We start from the raw sequence: 24,531 nt of genomic DNA on the forward strand, positions 1-24,531 counted from the left end.
AAAAGAATATCCCCATTGTTATTGCTGCTTGCTGTGCGCTCCACAATATCTGTGAGAGTAAGGGGGAGACATTTATGGCGGGGTGGGAGGTTGAGGCAACTCGCCTGGCCGCTGATTACGCGCAGCCAGACACCAGGGCGGTTAGAGGAGCACAGCAGTGCGCGGTGCGCATCAGAGAAGCTTTGAAAACGATTTTTGTGACTGGCCAGGCTACTGTGTGAAACTTCTGTTTGTTTCTCCTTGATGAACCCTCCAACCCCCCCCCCCGACCCAGTTCACTCTACTTTCCTGTAAACCAACCACCCCACCCCACCCTCCCCTCCCCACTTCGAGCACCGCTTGCAGAGGCAATAAAGTCTTTGTTTTTTTACATTCATGCATTCTTTATTAATTCCTCACACAAGTAGGGGGATAATTGCCAAGGTAGCCTGGGATGGGTGGGGGAGGAGGGATGGAAAAGGACACACTGCATTTTAAAACTTTAACTCTTATTGAAGGCCAGCCTTCTGATGCTTGGGCGATCATCTGGGGTGGAGTGACTGGGTGGCCGGAGGCCCCCCCACCGTGTTCTTGGGCGTCTGGGTGAGGAGGCTATGGAACTTGAGGAGAAGGGCTGTTGGTTAAACAGGGGCTGTAGCAGCGGTCTCTGCTCCTGCTGCCTTTCCTGCAGCTCAACCATACGCTGGAGCATATCAGTTTGATGCTCCAGCAGACGGAGCATTGACTCTTGCCGTCTGTCTGCAAGCTGACGCCACCTATCATCTTCAGCCCGCCACTTGCTCTTTTCATCCCGCCATTCATCCCGCCACCTCTCCTCTCGTTCATATTGTGCTTTTCTCATGTCTGACATTGACTGCCTCCACGCATTCTGCTGTGCTCTATCAGCGTGGGAGGACATCTGGAGCTCCGTGAACATATCATCCCGCATCCTCCGTTTTCTCTTTCTAATGTTCACTAGCCTCTGCGAAGGAGAAACATTTGCAGCTGGTGGAGGAGAAGGGAGAGGTGGTTAAAAAAGACACATTTTAGAGAACAATGGGTACACTCTTTCATTACAAGGTCGCATTTTTCCTCTGCCTGCCGGTTTGGTATGAGAGATCACTCACGCAGTGCCCCAGGCAACATATTTCGGCTTGCAGGCAGCCATGGTAAGCCACAGTCTTTTGGCTTTTTTAACCTTCTTAACATGCGGGAAAGGTTTCAAACAGCAGCGCATTTCCCATATCAAGGATGAATTGGGTTGGCCATTTAAAAGGGGTTTTCAATGTAAAAGGAGGGGCTGCGGTTTCCGGGTTAACATGCGGCACAAACCCAAGTAAACCACCCCCACACACACACACACGATTCTCTGGGATGATCACTTCACCCCTCCCCCCACCGCGTGGTTAACAGCGGGGAACATTTCTGTTCAGAAGAGCAGGAACAGGCACCTCTGAATGTCCCTTTAATAAAATCACCCCATTTCAACCAGGTGACCGTGAATGATATCACTCTCCTGTGCATAACAAAGAGAGATAAGGAATGGGTATTGTCTGCATGCCAGCAAACACCGGGACCATACACTGCCATGCTTTGTTATGCAATGATTCCAGACTACGTGCTACTGGCCTGGCGTGGTAAAGTGTCCTACCATGGCGGACGGGATAAGGCAGCCCTCCCCAGAAACCTTTTGCAAAGGCTTTGGGAGTACATAAAGGAGAGCTTTCTGGAGATGTCCCTGGAGGATTTCCGCTCCATCCCCGTACACGTTAACAGACTTTTCCAGTAGATGTACTGGCCGCGATTGCCAGGGCAAATTAATCATTAAACACGCTTGCTTTTAAACCATGTGTAATATTTACAAATATTTACAAAGGTACACTCACCAGAGGTCTCCTGTGTGCCCTGAGGGTCTTGGGTGAGTTAGGGGGTTACTGGTTCCAGGTCCAGGGTCACAAACATATCCTGGCTGTTGGGGAAACCGGTTTCTCCGCTTCCTTGCTGCTGTGAGCTACCTACAGTACCTCCATCCTCATCTTCCTCGTTCCCCGAACTGTCTTCCCTGTGTGTTTCTCCATTGATGGAGTCAAAGCACACGGTTGGGGTAGTGGAGGCTGCACCCCCTAGAATGGCATGCAGCTCCGCGTAGAAGCGGCAAGTTTGCGGCTCTGCCCCGGACCTTCCATTTGCTTCTCTGGCTTTGTGGTAAGCTTGCCGTAGCTCCTTAACTTTCATGCGGCACTGCTGTGTGTCCCTGTTATGGCCCCAGTCCTTCATGGCCTTGGAGACCTTTTCTAATACTTTGCCATTTCATTTACTGCTACGGAGTTCAGCTAGCACTGATTCATCTACCCATATGGCGAGCAGATCCCGTACCTCCCGTTCGGTCCATGCTGGAGCTCTTTTGCGATCCTGGGACTCCATCACGGTTACCTGTGCTGATGAGCTCTGCGTGGTCACCTGTGCTCTCCACACTGGGCAAACAGGAAATGAAATTCAAACGTTCGCGGGTCTTTTCCTGTCTACCTGGTCAGTGCATCTGAGTTGAGAGTGCTGTCCAGAGCGGTCACAATGAAGCACTGTGGGATAGCTCCTGGAGGCCAATAACGTCGAATTCCGTCCACACTACCCCAATTCCGACCCGCAAAGGCCGATTTTATCGCTAATCCCCTCGTCGAAGGTGGTGTAAAGAAACCGGTTTAAAGGGCCCTTTAAGTCGAAAGAAAGGGCTTCGTTGTGTGGACGTGTCCAGGCTTAATTCGATTTAACGCTGCTAAAGTCAACCTAAACCCGTAGTGTAGACCAGGCCTGTGTAGCCAGCAGTACCACCATAATAGGGCATCCTTAACCTTAAATACTAAGTGATATATTTTGGTTCCAGCCAAAGAGCTGATAGAGGTCGGGTCAGATCGCGCCCTGATTGAAGTGAAAATTGCCGTTAGAGCCGTCCGTTCCATGAAGGCAGCCTGCCCAAATGATGGCTGATTAGGTAATCTCCCATGCCACACAGTAAGTTCCAATAAGGCTGGTTGTCGTATGACTGTTCAGTGCAAACTTAGGTGAAAACAACAGGATTTCTCAAGGTTCAACGTACAGATCCTAACCCCCAAAATCCCTGCACGTGTGATAACGAGGTTGTTTGACGTAGGGACCTGAGCAACTACTTGATAGGCGCTACGCTCGTGAGCTCACATGCACAGGCGCCAACTTTGTCATTTCCAGCGGGGTGCTCGCCCCTTCCCACCTCCGCCACACCCTTGCCCCATTCCGCCTCCTCCTCTGAGGACATGCCACCCTCACTCTGCCCTCTCCCTCCCAGCGCCTCCTGCGCACTGTGGAACAGCTGATCACGGCAGGTGCTGGGAGGGAGGGGGATGAGCTGATCCAGCTCCAGAGGGAGCACCCACAGAGTCAGCACCCAGCTCACTTGTATTAAGGTCGATGGACTTGCAGGCTCGCTAGCGGTGACTCACTTGGTGTCAGATCTTGGATGCCCCACGTTGCTGACTCCTACCTCTCAGTGGCCAGCTGGGGTGGGGTGGAGTGAGGGGGAGCGGGGGGGGGGGGCGGTGAATGAAGCTCAGGGCACTTTGTGTGGCACGGCCAGAGGCCAGCAGCCAGTGCAAACCGGCCTAACAAGTGAAGGCAAAAAAGCCAGAACAAAGGTTTCTTCCTTTCCTTTGGTTTTTGCAGATGATGACCCAGCTGGCCCCTCCCCCTTGGAACCTCAGGGCTCCTGTGGCCAATCAGAACGGGGCACTCTCCTTCTAAGGTCACTGGCATCACCCAATGGGGTCTGATTAGGACATATTTATACAAATGAAGGAGCTCCTCACTCCAGTAATTTCAGGTTGCAATACCCTTGGATCCGCAGGTCTGTAGGTATCTGAGACATTACAGGTCATGGGTCAGCCCCTAGACCAGGCCTGCACAACTCGTAAAGCGGCGAGGGCCATATTACTCAAAAGAAAACAGCTGAGGTCCGAACCCCACCGGCCCCGCTGAAACCCCCCCCGGCCCCGCTGAAACCCCCCCCAGCGCCACCCAGCCCCCCCGAAACACAACACCCACCCCACGGAAACAACCCCCCCCCAGCGCTGCCCGCCCCACAGAAACAAGCCCTCCTTTCCCAGCGCCACCCCACCGAAACAGCGGTATTGAACCTTGGTAATATGTTATAGCGGGCCCCTAAGGTAGTATAATTAAGGTAAAAGAAAAATGTCTTTTTTGCTAGAAGTAGAATAAGATCTTCCCCCCACTTTGTAATCAATTGCCCTGTGGAATGAATGAGGTGTGAATGAGGAAGGCGTGGAAGGCAGGCACCTCCAGACAGCTGCAACCCTTGGAGAGGGGATGGGAGCCAGACCAGATCAGTAGAACAGGTCAGCCACCGACTCACCGCTCGCCTCCTCAGCCTCCCTCCCCCAGCTTGCCTACTCACCCCCTGCCACTGCCCACCCGCTTGCCTCCTCAGCCGCCTCCTCCCCTGCTGCCGGCTCACCTGCCCCCCCGCCACTGGCCGCCCGCTCGCCTCCTCAGCCCCCCACACCCCTCAGCTCACCTACTCACCCCCCGCCACTTCCCGCTCACCTCCTCAGCCCCCCTCCCTCACCCGCCGCTTGCCTACTCACCCCCCCGTGGGCCGCACAGTGAGCCCGTCTACTCACCCCCCCGCGGGCCGCACAGCGAGCCCACGGGGGCTGCCATGTGGCCCCCGGGCCGCATGTTGTGCAGGCCTGCCCTAGACGATATTGGACCCAGCCTGCAAACGCCAATCGCCAATTCTGAAACCATTTCTTAAAAATGCAAAGCCAGCAAAAAGTTGGAGGAGCAATACCAAGTGCTCCATGCATCCAGGTCACTTTCCCCCAGGCCTGTGCTGTTAGGCATTAACTGATGGTTCCCTTCAGATGGGGGAGGGATAGCTCAGTGGTTTAAGCATTGGCCTGCTACACCCAGGGTTGTGAGTTTAATCCTTGAGGGGGCCACTTAGGGATCTGGGGCAAAATTGGTACTTGGCCCTGCTGGTGAAGGCAGGGGGCTGGACTTATATCTCCATTAATTTATTTATTCACCTAGAGCAGTGGTTTTCAAACCGTGGGTTTGAACCCATGGGTTTTGGACGGGTTTGAACCCGTGGGTTTTGGACCCAGAACTGAGTCGTGGACTGGAAAGGATTGGTTCGCAGCCACTCTGGTCAGCACTGCCAACCGGACCATTAAAAGTCCTGTCAGCAGTGCTGCCCGGCTAAGGCAGGCTAGTCCCTACCTGTTCCGACACCGTACTGTGCCCCAGAAGCGACCAGCAGCAGGTCTGGCTCCTACACTGAGTAAGGGGGGCACGGAGCTCCGTGCACTGCCCTGCCCCGAGTACCGGCTCCGGGGAGGGGGAGCGGTGCCTGCAGGCAAGAACCTCGCAGCGCCGCTTGTGCGCCTCTGCCTTGGAGCTGGACTTGCTGCTGGCTCCTTCTGGGATGCAGCGTGGTCCGCAGTGCCAGGACAGGCGGGAAGCCTGCCTCTGCACCCCGGCTGTGAGGTAAGCCTGAGGCGCTCCACAACCCCGCACCCCAATCCCCTGCCCCAGCCCTAAGCCCCCCCAACCCAGAGCCCCCTCCTGCACCCCAAACCCTTCATCCCTGGCCCCACCCCAGAGCCTGAACCCCCGCCCAGAGCCCTGACTCCCCTGCACCCCAACCCACTGCCCCAGCCCTGAGCCCCTCCCACACCTCAAAACCCTCATCCCCAGCTCCGTTGGGTCGTGGGCATCAACAATTTTCTTCAACTGGGTCGCCAGAAAAAAGTTTGAAAAGCACCGACCTAGAGTCCTGTGTGCAGTACTGGTCATATCATTTGAAAAAGGATATTGCAGTATTAGAGAGGGTTCAGAGAAGGGCAATGAGAATGATGAGGTGCCTGGAAAACCTCTTTTGGTAAGAAAGATTGAAAAGAATGGGACTGTTTACCTTAGAAAGGAGATGACTAAGAGGGGATAGGATAAAAGAGTATAAAATAATGAATGGGACAGAGAAGGCTGGGAATGTCTTTTCTGCCTGTCTCATAACACAAGAACAAGAGGACAGTTAATGAAATGGAAAGGGATCAAATTCAAAACCAATAAGAAATACTTTTACACAAAACGTGTAATTAAACTGTGGAACTCATTGCCACATGGAGTTTTTGAGGCCAGTAATTTAGCAAGATTCAAAAAAGGGACTGGATATTGATAATATGAATAACTAGAAACCCCAGAGTTAAAATAGTTAATTTAATGCAAATAAATTTTTTTGGAAGGAATAAATTGGTCAAGGTTTAAAATGATCTCTAACTATTAGGAATTAGAAACACTTTTATATAGCGTTTCCCCTCACTAGCTCTCAAAGTGCTTTACAAAGGAGGTACAGAAAGGGTCTTGGCCTTAAACCTGACTCTGAGCCTGGGTTTATTCTGTGGTGTAGAAAGAAAGCTGCCAAGCCTGCTCCCAGCAAGCCTCTATTGTAGAGGTGAGCAAACTACGGCCCCCGGGCCACATCTGGCCCGTGGGATCATCCTGCCCAGTCCCTGAGCTCCCTGCTAGGGAGGCTCACCCCCAGCCCCTCCCCTGCTGTCCCCCCTCCCCCGTAGCAAAGCCGCCTTGCTGGCAGAGCAACTGGCTCTGTCTGGGCAGCGGCGGTGTGCACATGTGGTGGCAGCTAGGAGGTTCCGGGGGGCAGTCAGGGGACAGGGAGCAGGGGGCGGGTTGGATGGGGCAGAGGTTCGATGGGGGGAGCGGTCAGAGGTCGGGGAACAGGGGGCGTTGGATAGGCATGGGAGTCCCGGGGGGGCCTGTCAGGGGGCAGGGGTGTGGATAGGGGTTGGGGCAGTCAGGGGACAGGGAGCAGGGGGCGTTGGATGGGGGTGAGATCCTGGGAGGGTGATTAGGGGCGGGGGTTGCCGGGAGGGGGCGGTCAGGGGACAAGGAGCAGGGGAGGTTGGATGGGTTGGGAGTTCTGAGGGGGGGGGAAGTCAGGGGGCGGGAAGTGGGAGGGGGCAGATAGGGGGAGGGGGCAAGGCTGTTTGGGGGGGCACAGCCTTCCCTACCGAGACCTCCATATAGTTTCACATCCCGATGTTGCCCTCGGGCCAAAAAGTTTGCCCACCCCTGGTCTATTGGCTTCTTTGTGTATGTAATTGCTTCATTTCTTTAAGTAGCATGTTGCTTGTTTGGGGGGGTTTCGGGGGGGGGGGGCTTCTGGTGTGTTGTGTCTGTGTTGATGGGGGGGGGTTGTTTGTTTGTTTTTAATTTCCCACCGGAGAGCCTGATTGGCTCCCGGTTGAGCAATCTGCTTTACAAGGCTGCTTGCTGGGTCCGGCAGGAAACGAAACTTCTCCTGTTACACCATCTGCAGGGAGCCATGGCTGCAGCCGGGAATCCTGTGAAGAGCCTCCGAGATGAAGCTACTTGCTCCATCTGTCTGAGTTTTTTCATGGAGCCAGTGATTATAGAGTGTGGGCACAATTTCTGCCGAGCCTGCATCACCCAGTGCTGGGAGGGACCAGATACAGCCATCTCCTGCCCTCAGTGCAGAGAGACCTTTCCCCAGAGGACCCTGAGGCCGAACAGACAACTGGGGAACATGGTAGAAATCGCCAAGCAGCTGAGCGTCCCAGCAGCAGCAGCAGGAGGAGATTTGTGCAACGCGCACCAGGAGCCTTTCAAACTCTTCTGTAACCAGGACCAAACGCTCATCTGTGTGATCTGCAGAGAGTCCCAGGCGCACCACGCTCACAGGGTGGTCCCTACAGAGGAGGCTGCCCGGGAGCACAAGGTAGGCCACGGCCGGGCCGGGAGCGGGGCTGGGAGCAGGGCCGGGGGGAGCCCAGGCCACAGGAGATGTGGATGCAGTGGCGCCAGGGCCAGATTAACCTTTTGTGGGCCCAGCTCCAATCTTATTTGTGGGCTCCCATGGAGGCAATGGAGCCTGGCGCGGGGAGGTCGGTCCCCAGAGTGAGGGGCCAGCCAGGGGCAATGAGGCATGGCAGGGGCAGCCCCGCTCTGCCCAGCCCAGGGCAAGGGCACTATTTACAAACCGGCAGTTGCCAGACACACAGTGGCCCGCCCAGCCCTGTGCTGCCAGCATGTCCCTTCCCCTCGGGAGATGGGCCCATGTTGTGCCACACACACCCCCCACCCACCCAACATCGTCCTGACTCCCTATGCCCAGCACCCCCCCAACCCCCTCCACACAAATGCATAGCGCCCTGCACAACATCATCCCTGCCCAGCACCCCCCTGCCCACAGCCCCATCACAACTGCCCAGCACCCCCCACAGAACCCCCGCTCCCTAGTGCCCCAACATACACATCTTCCCTGCCCCCTCACAGCCCAGCACCCCTCTGCCCCCCCTGCAAGAAACCCACTCCCCCAAGCCCTGCCTCCCGACCACACTCGGCCCTGCTGGGCGGCAACTGAGTCTGCCCGGCTGAGCTGGCAGCGCAGATCACTCCGGTCCCTCGGGAGTGGTGTGATCAGCCAGGCCAGGGTCTGCTCCCTCAAGATGCACTTCCCCTGGAGGGGCCCAGCCAAGCTCCCTGCATTGTCCCCTTCCCCCACCCTACCGCCCTCCCCCCTCGACCCTGGCTGAGACTGGCCAGGCTTCTGCACCAGTCCCAAGTGGCTCAGCTCCGGGGAGACAGGTGGGGTCCCACAGGTGGTGGGAAGCAGAGACTGCCCGGAGCCGGAGGTGCACTGGGGTCCAGCCAGGGGGCAGAGAGGAGCAGGGGGGTGGGGACGAGGAGGCAGCAGGTGGGCAGGCCAAGAGAAGCAAGTGGTGGATGGGGGGAGCTAGTGGGGTCTCGGGGCTCAGTGCAAGCGGAGCAGGCCGGGGTCCCTTCTGAGCATGGGCCCGGCTCCATGGAGCCACTGGAGCCATTGTAAACCCGGCACTGAGTGGCACTGGAACAGTTTTCGGTGTGGGTGTGCTGAGCTACACCCCTCTTACCTCTGTCCATGCCCCCTCACCACCCCCTAGAGCCGGGGCCTGGAGCAGGGCTGTGGCTCCGGAAGTGGGGGTGGGAGGGGATGGGACATGGACAGGGTAAGGCGGCGGAGAGGCCCCCCCTCCCCGCGGCCGAACGGGCCCCGAGCCCCCGGCGGAGCGGCCTCCCCTTGGCCGAGCGGGCCAGCAGCCCGGATGCCCAAAGCAAAAGCTGGGGGTGCTGCAGCATCCCATGCACCCCCACTTCCTGCCCCTATGTGTGGCTGGCACTCCCCTGCCCCTGCTGGCCTGGGCCCCACCATGGCCTCCCGAATATTCCTCCTCCACACTCCCCCTGGGAGGCACGCTGTTATACAGACAAAACTACACAGGATCTTTTCGGGGGCAAGACAAAGATGCCACATTTATTATGATAACAATTTGATTTATGACCAATAACTAAAATCTTAATCCTTATACACGCACATTATACCTAATACCTATATACACACACACACACACATCTCCATCAGATGTTCTGCAGCTGCTGCATAGTTACCAGTCCTGAACATAGCTTGAGTCTGTGGCTTGAGTTTGCAGCTTGGGTTCGTAGCTTGGGGCGGCTAACTGGCCAGGAAAGCCGGGCACAAGGAAGGGCTGGGTCTCTGTTGGGCATGCACTGATGCCCTTCCATGTTGGCAAGAGAATGTTACCCTCCAAAGTCTTCCATCTCACCCATCCTTTTTGTAGGCTTTAGTTTGAATCCAGAGTCTATAGGTTTTGCTGTGTCACGCTGCCTCTGGGTTTGGTGATTGATCACCCGTCAATTGCAGATGTGACTTTCAGCCTGGGACCTGGCTTTGATCTTCCTTCTATTGTACCTTCTCTTTTTGGGGTGGACTCTTCTTACTTTGTTAGGGCTGTTTTTACTTCTGAAGTTACGTTAATAAAGTGAACAATTAAAAACAATTTCAGTTCTACAACACTCACAGTTTGGGGACCACTGGTCTAACCAGTCAAGGTGAACAAAGTGCAGGAGAGAGAGCTGAGGTACAGGGAGGCAAAGGCTGGGGATTCACAAAGGTACTTAGGTGCCTAAACCCCAGAGTGAGGTGCATACAGCTGGGGTTTAGACACCTAAATGCCAGTTCTAGGCTCCACTGCAATCCCCAGAGCTACTGCCAAGCTCTGTAGGAGCCCAAACTCACTCAGTGCCTGTGTATTCAAGGTACAAGTTCTCTCAGTGCCTGTGTTCTGTCTCTGGGCATGTGCACAGCTGCCTCCCTCTAGAGGCTTCTGGCTGCCTGTCTCCTGGCCACACCCATGAGCTGGGTGAAGACAGATGTTCTCCTGCCTCTCTCACCTGCAGGGCCTGGTCTGTGGGCACCCTCAGAGACAAAGACAAAGGACAGAGAGGCACAGAAGGGGCAGTGACTTGACCAAGCTCACAAAACAGCTCAGTAGCAGAACCAGGAATTAAACCCTGGCCCCCCAACGCCCCTCCTCGTTCTCTAGCCACTAGATCACACAGCCTCTCATCACTCCGGTCAGGCACTGCTTTACAATCACATTATAAACCGCTCAGCACAGCTGAGTTTCGATTGAGCCGGTGCCTGGCGTAGTGCCCAGCTTGAGTATTTCATATCTGATGACCGCTGGCTGCTTCCTGGAAGCAGCAGTAACGTGACATTGTCAGCAGTGTTCTCAATGGGTTCCTTTCCTGCTGCTTTCTGAAGCATAAGATGCACTGAAAGATTTCTGCTTAAAAAACTAAGGTTAATCTGCTTAATTTTTTCCTCAAGGGAAAACCAGGATGATGAATTCCTGTTTTCCCGGGCTTGCTGAAGGCGGGTCACTTTGCTTGGAAGTGCTCCTTTTTCCCCCATGCCAAACAATCAAACACAATATTTATGAACCTTGTGAGTGTGTTGGATTTTTAACCAGGAGTCCCTTTCTCCCAGGTGTTCAAGAAGTTTATATTAATCTCTGGAGCCTAATGAAGTGTTTTAAACAACTCTTACTAAAACTCCCTTCCCTGTAAGTTGCTTGGCTTTAACTCTCTGACATCCAGATCTCTTCATATACTGTTCCCTATCATTGCATGGGAGCAGAACACCCTATCCTACACTGCTGTAAAATGGATACGACTTTAACCCATTGCCCTGCAGCACTTGGAGGATTTGCTGGAGGCAAAGGGCTGTCTAGACCAGGGGTTCTCAAACTGGGGATTGGGACCCCTCAGGGGGTTGTGAGGTTATTACATGGGGGAGGTCACAAGCTGTCAGCCTCCACCCCAAACCCTGCTTTGCCTCCAGCATTTATAATGGTGTTAAATATATTAAAAAGTGTTTTTAATGTATAAGGGGGGGTTGCACTCAGAGGCTTGTATGTGAAAGGGGTCACAAGTACAAAAGTTTGAGAACCACTGGTCTGGACCAAGTCCCTAAGCCTCTACATCAGGTCTGGTGCCCCCAAGGCCTCTCTGTTCCCTGGCAGCGTGACACATACAGCATAGAAGGAATGCAGGTCTGAGACTGGGGCCTGAGATGCCCAGCTGCCATTGAAATGAATGGGAGCTGTGCTTTTAGATCCTCTGTGTGGCTCTGCAACATCTCACCCCCAGTGAATTACAGAAGATCCTCAGAGCACATTTTCAAAAGCACCGACTGACTTTAGAGCCGAAGTCCCATTTTCAAAGGAGATTTAGGCCTAAATCCCCAAAGGCACCTAGAAACTTTTAGGCACCTAGAAAATAACTAAGGACATAAGAACAGCTGCACTGGGTCAGACCAAAGGTCCATCTAGCCCAGAATCCTGTCTTCCAACAGTGGCCAGTGCCAGGTGCTTCAGAGGGAATGAACAGAACAGGGCAATTATCGAATGATCCATCCATTGTCTTCTTGTCCCAGCATCTGGCAGTCAGAGGTTTAGGGATCTCTGGAGCATGGGGTTGCATCCCTGACCATCTTGGCTAATAGCCATTGATGGACCTATCCTCCATGAACTCATCTAATTCTTTTTTGAACCCAGTTATACTTTTGGCCTTCACAACATCCCTGGCAATGTGTTCCATGGATTGATTGTGTGTTGTGTGAAGAAGTACTTCCTTTTGTTTGTTTTTAAATCTTCTACCTGATCATTTCCCCTGGTTCCTGTTCTGTGAAGGGTAAATAAATTTCCCCATTCAGTTTCTCTATACCATCCATGATTTTATAGACCTTTATCACATCTCCACCCCAACCCCAGTTGTCTTTTCCAAGCTGAATAGCCTCCTCATATGGAGGCTGTTCCGTACCCCTAATGATTTTTATTCCTTTCGCTGTACGTTTTCCTATTCAAATATATCTGGTTTGAAATGGGGCCAATAGAACTGCATGACGTATTCAAGATGTACCATGGATTTATATAGTGGCATTATGATATTGTCTGTCTTCTTATCCATCACTTTCCTAATGGTTCTTAAAATTCGGTTAGCTTTTATGAACAGATGTTTACAGAGATGACTCGAAAATCTCTTTCATGAGTGGTAAGAGCTCCTTTAGACCACATCATTTTATACGTATAGTTGGGATTATGATTGCCAATGTGCATTACTTTGCATTTATCAACAGTGAAATTCAGCTGCCATTTTGTTGCCCGGTCACCCATTTTTGTCAGATCCCTTTGTAACTTTTCGCAGTCTGCTTTGACTCAACTACCTTAAGTAATTTTGTATCATCTGCCGACTTTGCCACCTCACTGTTTACCCCCTATTCCTGATCATTTAGGCATATGTTAAACAGCACTGGTCCCAGTATAGATCCTTGGGGGATCCTGGTACTTACCCTTCTCCATTGTGAAAACTGACCATTTATTCCTATCCTTTGTTTCCTATATTTTAACTGGTTATTGATCCATGTCTTATCTCTTATCTCATGACTGTTTAGTTTCCTTAAGAGACTTTAGTGTGGGACCTTGTCAAAGGCTTTCTGAAAGCCTAAGTACACTATATCCAGTGGATCATCCTTGTTGATAATAGATCGGCGAGGCATGATTTCCCTTTACAAGAGCTGTGTTGATTCTTCCCCCAACAAATCATGTTCGTCTGTGTCTGACAGTTTTGTTCTTTACTATAGTTTCAACCAATTTGCCTGGTACTGAAGTTACGCTTTGTCTGCAGTACAGCCTATGTCGCCAAAACTTACGTTGCTCTGGCCTGTGAATATTTCATCTCCCTGAGTGACAAAAGCATTAATGTGCACAGTGCTATGTCAGCAGGAGAGCTTCTTCCGCCACCCTAAGTTTCTGCCGCTCGTGGAGGTGGGTTTATTATGCTCTCTCTCCCATCGCATGTGGTGCAGTGGTGCAGACGTATTGGTACAACTTCAGCGCTGTACTTATCAACAAGCCCTTAGGGTTTACTGGCCTGTAATTGACAGGATTACAATGGGAGATGCTGCTGAGAGGGGTGTATCCTAAGCCCCGCCCCCTCAGAGTTTGGTGTAGGAATGCACCTGTCTCTGGGATCCACACCTGGGAACCCCTCTCCTGGAGTCAGGCGGCTTAAACATCTAAGCTGTTTCTTGCACTATGTAGTTCTGCACTTGTCACTCCACACCAAACGTCCGGGGAGGAGGCAGCAGACCTTCTTCACCAAGGGCAAGTCATGTCTGACTAGCCTAATTGCCTTCTATGAGGAGATAACTGGCTCTGTGGATGAGGGGAAAGCAGTGGATGTGTTATTCCTTGATTTTAGCAAAGCTTTTGATACGGTCTCCCACAGTATTCTTGCCAGTAAGTTAAAGAACTATGGGCTGGATGAATGGACTATAAGGTGGATAGACAGCTGGCTAGATCGTTGGGCTCAACGGGTAGTGATCAACGGTTCCATGTCTAGTTGGCAGCCGGTTTCAAGCGGAGTGCCCCAAGGGTCGGTCCTGGGGCCGGTTTTGTTCAATATCTTCATTAATGATCTGGAGGATGGCATGGACTGCACTCTCAGCAAGTTTGCAGATGACACTAAACTGGGAGGAGTGGTAGATACACTGGAGGGTAGGGATAGGATACAGAGGGACCTAGACAAATTAGAGGATTGGGCCAAAAGAAACCTGATAATGTTCAACAAGGACAAGTGCAGAGTCCTGCACTTAGGACGGAAGAATCCCATTTACTGTTACAGACTAGGGACCGAGTGGCTAGGCAGCAGTTCTGCAGAAAAGGACCTAGGGGTTATGGTGGACGAGAAGCTGGATATGACTCGACAGTGTGCCCTTGTTGCCAAGAAGGCTAATGGCATTTTGAGCTGTATAAGTAGGGGCATTGCCAGCAGATTGAGGGACGTGATCATTCCCCTCTATTCGACATTGGTGAGGCCTGGAGTATTGTGTCCAGTTTTGGGCCCCACACTGCAAGAAGGATGTGGAAAAATTGGAAAGACAAATTGGGCAACAAAAATGATTAGGGGGCTGGAGCACATGACTTATGAGGAGAGGCTGAGGGAACTGGGATTGTTTAGTCTGCAGAAGAGAAGAGTAAGGGGGGATTTGATAGCTGCTTTCAACTACCTGAAAGGGGGTTCCAAAGAGGATGGATCTAGACTGTTCTCAATGGTACCTGATGACAGAACAAGGAGTAATGGTCTCAAGTTGCAGTGGGGGAGGTTTAGGTTGGATATTAGGAAAAACTTTTTCACTAGGAGGGTGGTGAAGCACTGGAATGGGTTACCTATGGAGGTGGTGGAATGTCCTTCCTTAGAGGTTTTTAAGGTCAGCCTTGACAAAGCCCTGGCTGGGATGATTTAGTTGGGATTAGGTCCTGCTTTGAGCAGGGGGTTGGACTAGATGACCTTCTGAGGTCCCTTCCAACCCTGATATTTTCTATGATAACGGTTAGCCTGGAGGAAGGGCGCTCACCTGGTAGGCGGGAAACCCCTGGTTCAAGTTCTCCCTCTGCCTGATGAGGAGAAGGGATTTGAACTGGAATCTCCCACCTCTCAAGAGGCAATTGTGACATTGCCATGAGCACTATCTGTGGAACAGCCTGAGAGGCATATGCAATGTATATAAATGTATCTGTGAGGACAGACTTCTCAGCCACCTGACCCTCCTAGACATTGGTTTTTGTTGCCTCAGGAACAAATTCAAACCCGACTGAACACCCTGAAGCAAGAGAGAGAAGAACTTCTGGAGTGGAAACAGGATGGAGAGAAGCAAAGCCAGGAATATCTGGTAGGTGCCCATTGTGATGGTCCAGCAGTTACATCAGTCAGGGTTGATATTTCTCTCTGTGGGGAGAGTGTCAACCCTGGTCTATACACAGCACTGCTTTGATTTAGCTATGGCTACATCTACATGGCACACCGCTGGGGGCGACCTGTAGGGTATCTGTAGCTACACAGCACAGTGAAAAGCAGGCTGTGTCCATGTTCAGCGGCGCCAACTTTCTCTGGCGCTGGTGGGTGCCCGTGCCCCCCCACCCCTTTCCACGCCCCTGGTCCTGCCCCCATTCCAACCCCATTGCCAAAGTCCCTGCCCTAACTCCGCCCCCTCCCTGCCCCTATTGGATCCCTTCCCCAAATCCGCACCCTGGCCCTGCCTCTTCCCCCAGCCCGCAGCGTTCCCCCTCCTCCCCTCTCCCTCCCTGCCCCACAAATCAGCTGTGTCACGGCGCAAGGGCTCGGAGGGAGGAGAAGCAGGACACAGTGGCTCGCTCACGGAGGGGGCGGAGGCAGAAGTGAGCTGGAGCGGGGGGGGAGGGTGAGGCAGGGCCACGGGGAGCTTCCGGTGGGTGCTCAGCACCCACCAATTTTTTTTTTTCTGTGGGTGCTCTGGCCCCGGAGCACCCATGGAGTCAGCACCTATATCCATGCTGTCATGTGTAGCTACATATGTGAATAAAAGACTCCAGCAGGGGGAGGCAGCAGAGCTGCTGGAGCCTATCCCTCCCCCCTACCTTTCTGCTATTGGAAGACTCTAGATGATCAGCAGAATATACTAAGCCATTCAGACCTGAAAACTCATCATTTTAGAGATATTGGGTGACATTTTCAAAAGTGCCTAAGTGATTTTGGAGCCTAAGGTTTACAATTTTGCATGTTGCCAAGGGTCAGATACTGACAGGTATTTAGGAGCTTAAAATGCAGAGAGAGGCCTAGTGAGATTTTCAAAAGCAACTAAGTAGCACCTAATGTCCTCTGTAGTCAAGGGGAATTAGGCACCTAAGTGAAACTGAAAATCCCTCTAGGGGCTTATATGCATCTTTAGACACATAAATAGCTTTTAAAAGCAGCTCCTTATTCATTTTCTTTTTAAATGGGTTTCAGCTCCTAAATGATTTTGCTGTTTCTGAAAATTTACCCTAAGTTCTATTTTCAAAAGTCACTTTCAAAGAAACTTAGGCTCCTAAGCACCAAAAGTAACTTTGAAAATAGGAATTGGACTCCTAAGTCACCAAGGCACTTTGGAACATGTTAGTCTCTCAGCTGGCCTGAATGAATATCAGGCATGTTCTCCTGAAATCTCATCCGTATGTTTGTAGTAGGGTAATATGAAAAGAGGGCTCTAAGACTCTCCCCATGTCCCTGGTAGGCTGTCCAACTTTCTCATTTGTGAAAACCGGATGCTGAGCGCTGGAACCTGCCCCGTCCCATGCTCCGCCTCTTTCCCTTGAGGCCTCGCCCCCCACTCTTCTTTCCCCTCTCACTGTCGCTTGCTGCTCTCTCTATCTCCCTCCCCCTGCCAGCTGAGCAGGGCTCTAGGGGTAGAAGGGTGATTGGGGCAGGACAGGGGAGCTGCCCGTACTTTTCTCCCCCCAGAGCCATCCCTGAGTGCTCCTCCAGGCTCCCAGGAGCAACTGCTGCTCTTCCCACCACCTGGTGGTAGAAGACAGTTACTGTGAGTAACCGGACTTCTACTGCCAGGTTCCCTTTTCAACTGGACTTTCCGGTCGAAATCTGGACATCTGGCAACCCTAGTCCCTGACCTGTCCTTTTCCTGTTTGTCTCTTCATTACAGGGAAAGATAGAAGCTGAGAGGCAGAAGATTGTGTCTGAATTTGAGCAACTGCGGCAATTCCTGGAGGAACAAGAGCGACTCCTGCTGGCCCAACTGGAAGAGTTGGACAAGGAAATTGTGAAGATACAGGATGAAAATGTCACCAAACTGTCTGAGGAGATTTCCCGTCTCAGTGACTTGATCAGTGAGATAGAAGAGAAGTGTCAGCAGCCAACGAGTGAATTTCTGCAGGTGAGACAGTTAGAGACACCCAGATCCCTGCCCAGGGAAGTGAGAGATTCTGATTGATTAACTTTGGAGTTTGAGCTCTGGTCAAGTGAAAAATTCTCTAAGTTCTTGGAGAGCTCCCACTCCACAATGGAGACTGTCAGCGTGTCCTTTAGCAAAGTGAGGGAAAACAAAATTTGACACTTCTAATATTTCCAGTGTGGAAACAGTTTTGCTGTTTTAAAGGCAGATGTCTCAGGCCTTTTTGATACATCCTATGTAAGCCCCTTCATTTTCAGTTTAAACTAATTTTTACCAAAAATTCCTGGGTTTTACAAGAAGTATTATTCATTTTTTTTCTGATTTTCATCCTGCTTTTGTATCATTCAAATATATACAAAATAACTTGTTTTATTAGGAAAATACAATGCATTGCATGAGATCTCTGTATTCCAATAATATATTAGTCAGTGTGTGTATATACAAAGCTGCCTGCTTAAGTAAGAACGTATTGTTCTAGAACAGGGGTGGGCAAATGTTATGGCCCGAAGGCCACATTGGGGTTGCAAAACTGTATGAAGGCTCGGGTAAGGAAGGCTGTGCCTCCCCAAACAGCCTGGCCCCCGCCCCTTATCTGCCCCCTCCCACTTCCTGCCCCCCAACTGCTCCCTTCTGAACCCCCAACCCCTCCAACTCCCCTGACCGTCCCCTCCCTAGGACCCCCCGCCTCTAACTGCCCCCCCAGGACTCCCACACCTATCCAACCCTCTCCCCGTCCCCTGACTGCTCCCCCCTCCCCAGAACCTCTGCCCCATCCAACTGCCCCCTGCTCCCTGTCCCCTGACTGTCCCCTGGGACCCTCTGCCCCTTATCCAACCCCTTGGCCCCGGCCCCCTTACCATGCCACTCACAGCAGCATGTCTGGGAGCGGTGCCACATGGCCGGAGCCAGACATACTGCCCCGCTGCTCGACAGGAGTGCACAACCCCGCTGCCCAGAGCGCTGTCCGTGTGGCTGCAAGGCAGTGGCGACAGCAGGAGAGGGGCTGGGGGCTAGCCTCCCTGGCCAGGAGCTCAGTGGCCAGATGTGGCCCACGGGCCGTAGTTTGCCAAGCTCTCTTCTAGAAGATACACACAATAAACCAACAGGCAAGCACACAAGCTCTGAAGTGCGTGTGCATCTCAACGTACTGATGAATCTCATGGCCATCACATACACATTTCAAACAGTTAGCAGACAATGCGTTAAAGATTTGATGCACTAAAATGGGAAGAAAATGAAAATCTGTATCAGAATACGTTTCAGAACACAAGGAAGTATTCAAAAGGGTTAAAAAAACAAAAACAGGAGCAAAGGATGAAGTAGAGTGTATGCGCTGCAAATGGGATGGCCCAATTATCAAATGTGAATATTTATAAGCCAATAGTTCTAAGTCTACACCAGTAAACTGTTTGTTCAAATGAAAAGTTTTATTTGGGGATTAGAGATCTATTGTTTTCTTAAACTCAGGAGCGGGCATTGTGTTTTAGTTCTGCAGCAAACCACAGTGATGAATGGAATTCAAAGCATTAATCTACTGAATACTTTTTTCCCATCTTTCCATCCACCAAAACAAACCCTGATATTTACTCAGAAAAATTAAGTGTTTTTGCACTGATTTTTCCCTGTTCTTGTTGTGGTAATAAACACTGATAAATTCCCAGGAAAAATTAAATAAAATAAAAACTGAAAACGAAGGACCCTAATGATATGGAAGCAATAAAAGGCACAACTCCAGTTTCTAGGAAGTGGGAGATTAGGAAAGCAAAGTTCTTTGCAGGGCCTATTAAGAAACGGGAATGAATCCAGCTTCCAGAATTGCTGACCAGAATTGCATACATGGAGAAAGGCAAACGCTCTGACACAGCAGTTGCATGTGGAAGTCGGATTCATGTGTCTGATCAGTCAGTTTGAGCAAGTACCGTTGGCACAGGCAAAATAGAATTTAGAAGGAGAAAACCCACAATCATGGTGCATGCTTAGGGGTCCCATTCCATCGAAGTCTGTGAATGGATTTTTAAAGGTGCAACTACAAAGAACTGCATCTAGAGCTCGACTAGGGATGGCCAAGTGAGTCATCCATCTCCAGAGCAGGAGCGATCCCCAGCTTGTGGCACGTGGGACTGAACTCTTTTCCCTCTCTTTCTGTCTTCTAGGACATCAAAAGCACCTGGAGCAGGTATGTAGCTCCTTTCTACTCCCCCTTACGCTTCATGATGTTGGAAGGGGATTGGACCCCTGGGGTCAGATTTTGCAGGGTATTTAGACACCTGACATGTAGCTAGGCACTTGGTGGAAAATTCCACAGCAGCTAAGCGAGTTAGGCACCTCCCATTGCAATCAGTGGCAGTTGGGAGCCTAGCTTGGTTAGGTGCTTTTCAAAATCCCAGGACCGACCTTTAAAAATCAGGCCTTAAGTGACTTGCCCAAGGTCACTCAGGGAGGCTGTGGCAGAGCAGGGAGTGGAATGTAGGTTTCCAGAGTCCTATAGCAAACCGTTAACTAGTGGAGCATCCTTTCCCACGAGATTATGCCCTTCTCTCTGAGGGGCAGCTTGTGGACCCCTACTCTCTAACTCCCATTTAAGGATCTAAGCATTTAAATACTCCAGAGAGGAGGGCAGTTGACTCTCCAGTGGGAGTTAGAGGCTCACAACAAGCCCACAAGAGAGCAGCCTCTGTAGCTCATTCTCACAAAAGAAAGAAAAGATTTAGAGGGTTTTTGTTTTTTTTCCCCTCTAGGTGTGAGAAGCTGAAGTTCGAGAAACCAGTGGCCGTGCCAGAGGACCTGAGAGAGAGAGTCAGCGTCTCTTCTCAAAGAAATGTTTGTCTACAGGAGGCTCTGAAGAAATTCAAAGGTAACTTAACAGTTATCTGGGTTCATGCTACGGTGATGGTACATCGAGATGTGCCTCTGACTGTGGAAGGAGATGGATTCTGGCCTATTAGTTCTCAGCTCGTCCCAGCTAGACGTCTTTGTGGGTGGGATGGGGAGGGCTCAGGGCTGATGCCAGTTCGCCAGGCCTCCACTTGGACTGTCCCAGACCCAACCCTGGGTGTCAAAATTGGCCACTCAGAATTTCAGAGACACACAATCACTAGATGTTTTAGAAAAGTTGAATTTTACCTTCCTGGCTGGGATTTTCCAAAGGACCTAAGGAATTTAGGCACCCATCTCTCTGACCGTCAATGGGAGTTGGCCACCATATGGCCTCAGCCCTTTTGAAAATCCCAGTGTCTGTACCTCAAGTTCCTCCATCTTTAAGAAGGAGGAAATAATGGCCAACCTACCTTGTTGTGCTAATTAGTGAATGCCACCCTGTGCTTTGAGATCCTTGGAGGCAGGTGGGAGATGGAGAGGTGCAAGATATTATATTTTGGACGATGATTTTGTTGGTGTCACTAGGCATAGCTACCAGGTAACTCGGGAGGGTGGAAGACCATAAGTATTGATGAAGCTCCCCTACTGTGGGTCTAAGTGAGCCAAAGCAACTCCATCTTGTGAACTTTAAGCAACCTAAAAATGCTGACAGCCTAAAAGCAAAGCATGTAACAGTCAGCTTTTCTAGCAGACAGCTGCAGTTTCGCTCACACTAGCAAAAGCAGTAGTGATAAGAAAGGGGGAGAGGAGGAGGGGGGAAGTTCACATGCGCATGGGCCTGCAAGGCCAAAGATAAACATGCGGACGAGAACTTTTCTAACATGCCACAATGTAGTGCCTGCTGAAACTGCTGTTGGGAAGGGAGGGGTGGAGGGGAAACAAAACAAAGGGCTTACACAAAACAGCTTGGAATATAAAAAGGAAAACTTGCTTGTATTTGTTGCGCTTGATTTGAGACTTGCTGGTCTCCTAGTGCCTATTCAGAGCTCTTGAATAAACTTTGTCTGCTTCTCCACCCTGGTGTGTTTATTGGCGCGAAGCACACCGGGCAACGAACCCCGCTGTTGCCCCCTCGGGCCCTCTGTGCCGGCAACCATTTCACTTTAGTTTGGTCTCGCTGGAAAGGTCTCCCCATTCCAATGTGCCTCTCAATCTATGGTCTCTTTTCCTTTGGGGTGTCTCAGAATTACAGCACGGTTCCATCCAGTGCTGCTGTAGCCATGTCAGTCCCAGGGTATTAGACAAGGCCGGGGAGGTAACAGCTTTTATTGAACCAACTCCTGTTGGGGAGAGAGAAACTTTTGAGCTACATGGACCTGAAGAAGAGCTCTGAGTAAGCTCCAAAGCTTCTCTCTCAAGCACGGTTACATCAATTAACGGTAGGAATGTCACCGGAGTCAAGACAACATGAAATCACCTCTTCCAATCCTTCCTTTCTCTAGAGACCCGGCCCTCTGAACTGACCTCTGAGCCCAAAGGCAGAGAGAAAGGGTGAGGGCTAGATTCACAAAAGGACTTGGGGGTCTACCTGCCATTTTAGCACCTGAATCCCAGAATCAGACCCCATTGGGATTCACAAAGCCCCCCACTCAGTAGCAACCAAACCTTGTAGGTGCCTAAAATCACTCGATACCTCTCTTTTTGCAGTAAAAGTCCCCTTGGCACCTGTTTCTGCCTCTGTGCATGTGCAGTACAGTTCCAGTCTAGCCGTCCAGACGTAAGCCCCAGAGAGACACATGAACTAGGGAAAGAAAGGCGTTCGTCCTCCTAACTCGCCTACAGGCCCCAATCTGATACACATGCTCTGAGCACACTTACTGGCTGAGGCCCAATATGTGAACTTACCCAAAAGAGCTAGGCCATGGAGTAGGAGGAGCTCCCTTCTAACCTATAGATCTGTGGTTAGGATACTCACCTGGGATGTGGGAAATCCCCTGTCCCCCAGAGGGGAAGAACGGATTCCAACAGGGGTCTGATGAGGGTCTTCCTCTGTCTCCCGTGTTGAATCTAATCCACTGTGTATAAAATATTGAGCAGGGGGACAGGCTTCTGGGTCTCCCACCTCCCAGGTGGATGCTCTAGCCACCTGGCTACAGAGACATTCTCATGAGTTCTCTCTTCTCCTCCCTCCCCAATGAATCTTTATTGATTATCCCCAGTGGAACATCTCCCACAGGAGAGCATGCGGGCACCCATGCAAAGGGAGGCACCTACGGTCGCTGAACACCCTGAGAGGGCCGGGGCCTAGCACAACCCCACACCGTGGCACTTCCCGCTGGCTGGCATAGCAGGGAGTCGCCTAGCCCGCTGGCTTTTGTGAATCCCATTCCGAGGCGCATCTCTCTCCCCGTTCACGGTACAGTGAGCCTGACTCAGGCTTTGTGAACCACAGTGACTGTTCAGGGGCCTAAATGTTGGATGTTGTGATGCTGAGCGTCCCCTCGCCTGTTTCTTTGTGAATCCAGTCAGCCCTGTTTTCCTGAGGCTATTTTCCTATCAGAAAGGGGGAAATCACCTCTCCTCTGATCTTTTCTTTCTCCAGAGACCCTGCCCTATCAACTGCACGTTCTGATCTCGAAGGCAGAGAAAGAGGGTAAGTTTCCATGAGGATATTTTCCTATGACAATTATCAATTAAAATCTCAGGATTAATTTTTAGAAAAAGCTTCTGAAACCTTTTACTAGAGTGGTTTAGCCTGCATCCTCGCTGCAAAGTGGGCAGGTCACGAGCCCGAGTGAAAGTAGAACCCCGGCTGTACCTCAGCTCCCCATCCAAGCCAACGGGCCTGGTTAGAAAGCACCACTGAACTCAGGTGAGGGGTTTGTCTGGACAGGAAGGGCATCAGGGTTAGCAGCCGAGTAAGAGCCTGCGTTACCTCTGCAGTGAGGACAGACCTTAACACTCTCCTCCTGTGTGTCTCTCTCTCTCCCCTCTTGCAGTGCAGACCACTCTGGATCCAGACCTGGCAATTCCCTGTCCCATCATGTCCACAGATGAGAGTGTGATCCAGAAATACCAACACAGAGAATTTCTGGAGAAACAGAACAGGTTTCACCCTGCTGCCTGTGTGCTGGGCTATACGGGCTTCACCTCAGGGAGATGTTACTGGCAAGTGGAGGTGGGGAACAAAGATGAGTGGGTTTTGGGCATTGCCAAAGAGTCTGTGATACATGAGGGAGTGATAAGCTGTACACCAGAGGAGGGGATCTGGGCTTTGCAGAGTACAGGGAATGAGTACTGGGCCCTCACCTCCCCTAAGACTGCTCTAGACCTACCTCGTAGCCCCAGTAACATTGGGGTTTACCTGGATTATGAAGGGGAGAAAGTTACATTTTATGACATTACATCTTCTGGCACAGAGCCAATCTTTACTTTCACATCTTCTTTTACTGGGAAGATCATCCCTTTCTTTGGGAGCCGGCGTGTCGAATACCAGAATCAATTCGTTGTTTATCCCCATCATCTATTTGATTAAAACCATGACAGAGGAGTGGGTATCACTCTCAATATGAGATATCTAAGGTAGAGGGAAGATATGGGAAATATATAAATTATGGCTATCACATTGCCAGCCTTAAGCATATGAAAATGATGTGTCAGGCTCCCCAAAATCATGTTTGTCTTAATCTTTTTTAATATTAAGTTTATTTTTCTCTGCCTTCTGGTTTCTGAGCTTTCTGGGTGTACTTGTTTCCAGTCTTCAAGCTTTTCTACACAAACATGAAGGCTGGAAATGTATCTGTAATATAATCTGTGCTCCCTCAAATCTATCAACTCCAGCAGCTGGGACTTTAAGAAAAACACCGAGTGCTGCGAGACTCACAATAAAATGGTGACGAGAGAGGAATTGCTCAGATTGAATTGCTCAGCACTATACTGGTGACAGGAGTTTCTCAACCCTCTTCCATGCCTGTCTCTGTAACTCTGTGATCCTCCAGGTACACACAGACTGGCCAACCAGGAGCCACTCTCAGGGTCACAGCAAAGCCTGCCTGTCTTAGGGCAGGACTACACTTAAAATGCTGCAGCGGCACAAACACACTGGTGCCGCTGTAGTGCTTAAGTAAAGACGATGATATGCTGACGGGAGAGCTTCTCCCATCAGTGTAGTTAATCCACCTCTGTAAGAGGTGGTAGCTATGGCAAGGGGAGAAGCTCTCCCGTCAACGTACCGCTGTCTACACCGGGAGTTCAGTCGGTACGACTGCGTTCACTGAGGGGTGTGGATTTTTCACACCCCTGAGTGACATAGTTACACCAAACTAAGTTTACAGTGTAGACCTGGCCTAAATTCTGACTCAATGATGGTCATCCATCAAAGTCCTCTGCTCTTTACTTATGAATGTAACCAGCACAGTGATGTTCCACACACCCACCCCCCAGTTCCCTAGATCAATGCTCCTATTTTGCTCTGTTTAATTATTTGGATGCTGTAGATTCAGATGAGAAAATTTACAGAATAAAGTTTTTCTATCTTCTGG

General features: G+C 51.0%; 1 protein-coding gene across 1 annotated transcript; it reads left to right on the forward strand.

Annotated features, from left to right (window-relative positions):
- The first annotated feature begins 7,013 nt into the window (after positions 1-7,013).
- LOC135972143 (zinc finger protein RFP-like) lies at positions 7,014-24,531 on the forward strand. The gene is made up of 8 exons (XM_065564988.1): positions 7,014-7,137; positions 7,364-7,783; positions 15,044-15,139; positions 16,925-17,155; positions 19,327-19,349; positions 19,912-20,027; positions 22,593-22,643; positions 22,990-24,531. Exons 1-8 carry the CDS (start codon positions 7,084-7,086, stop codon positions 23,523-23,525), a joined length of 1,527 nt encoding a protein of 508 aa, XP_065421060.1. The 5' UTR covers positions 7,014-7,083; the 3' UTR covers positions 23,526-24,531.

Source organism: Chrysemys picta, chromosome 12, assembly GCF_011386835.1.
Source record: "Chrysemys picta bellii isolate R12L10 chromosome 12, ASM1138683v2, whole genome shotgun sequence".
In the NCBI taxonomy this organism is placed as follows: Eukaryota; Metazoa; Chordata; order Testudines; family Emydidae; genus Chrysemys; species Chrysemys picta.

What these genes read in the sequence shown, in the direction of transcription:
- LOC135972143 (XM_065564988.1), top strand. Translation starts at nt 7,084, where the DNA reads ATGTTGCCCTCGGGCCAAAAAGTTTGCCCACCCCTGGTCTATTGGCTT. An exon ending in AGGCTGCCCGGGAGCACAAG is followed by an intron (nt 7,784 to 15,043) that starts GTAGGCCACGGC and finishes TTGTTGCCTCAG; the next exon opens with GAACAAATTCAAACCCGACT. An exon ending in AGCAAAGCCAGGAATATCTG is followed by an intron (nt 15,140 to 16,924) that starts GTAGGTGCCCAT and finishes TCTTCATTACAG; the next exon opens with GGAAAGATAGAAGCTGAGAG.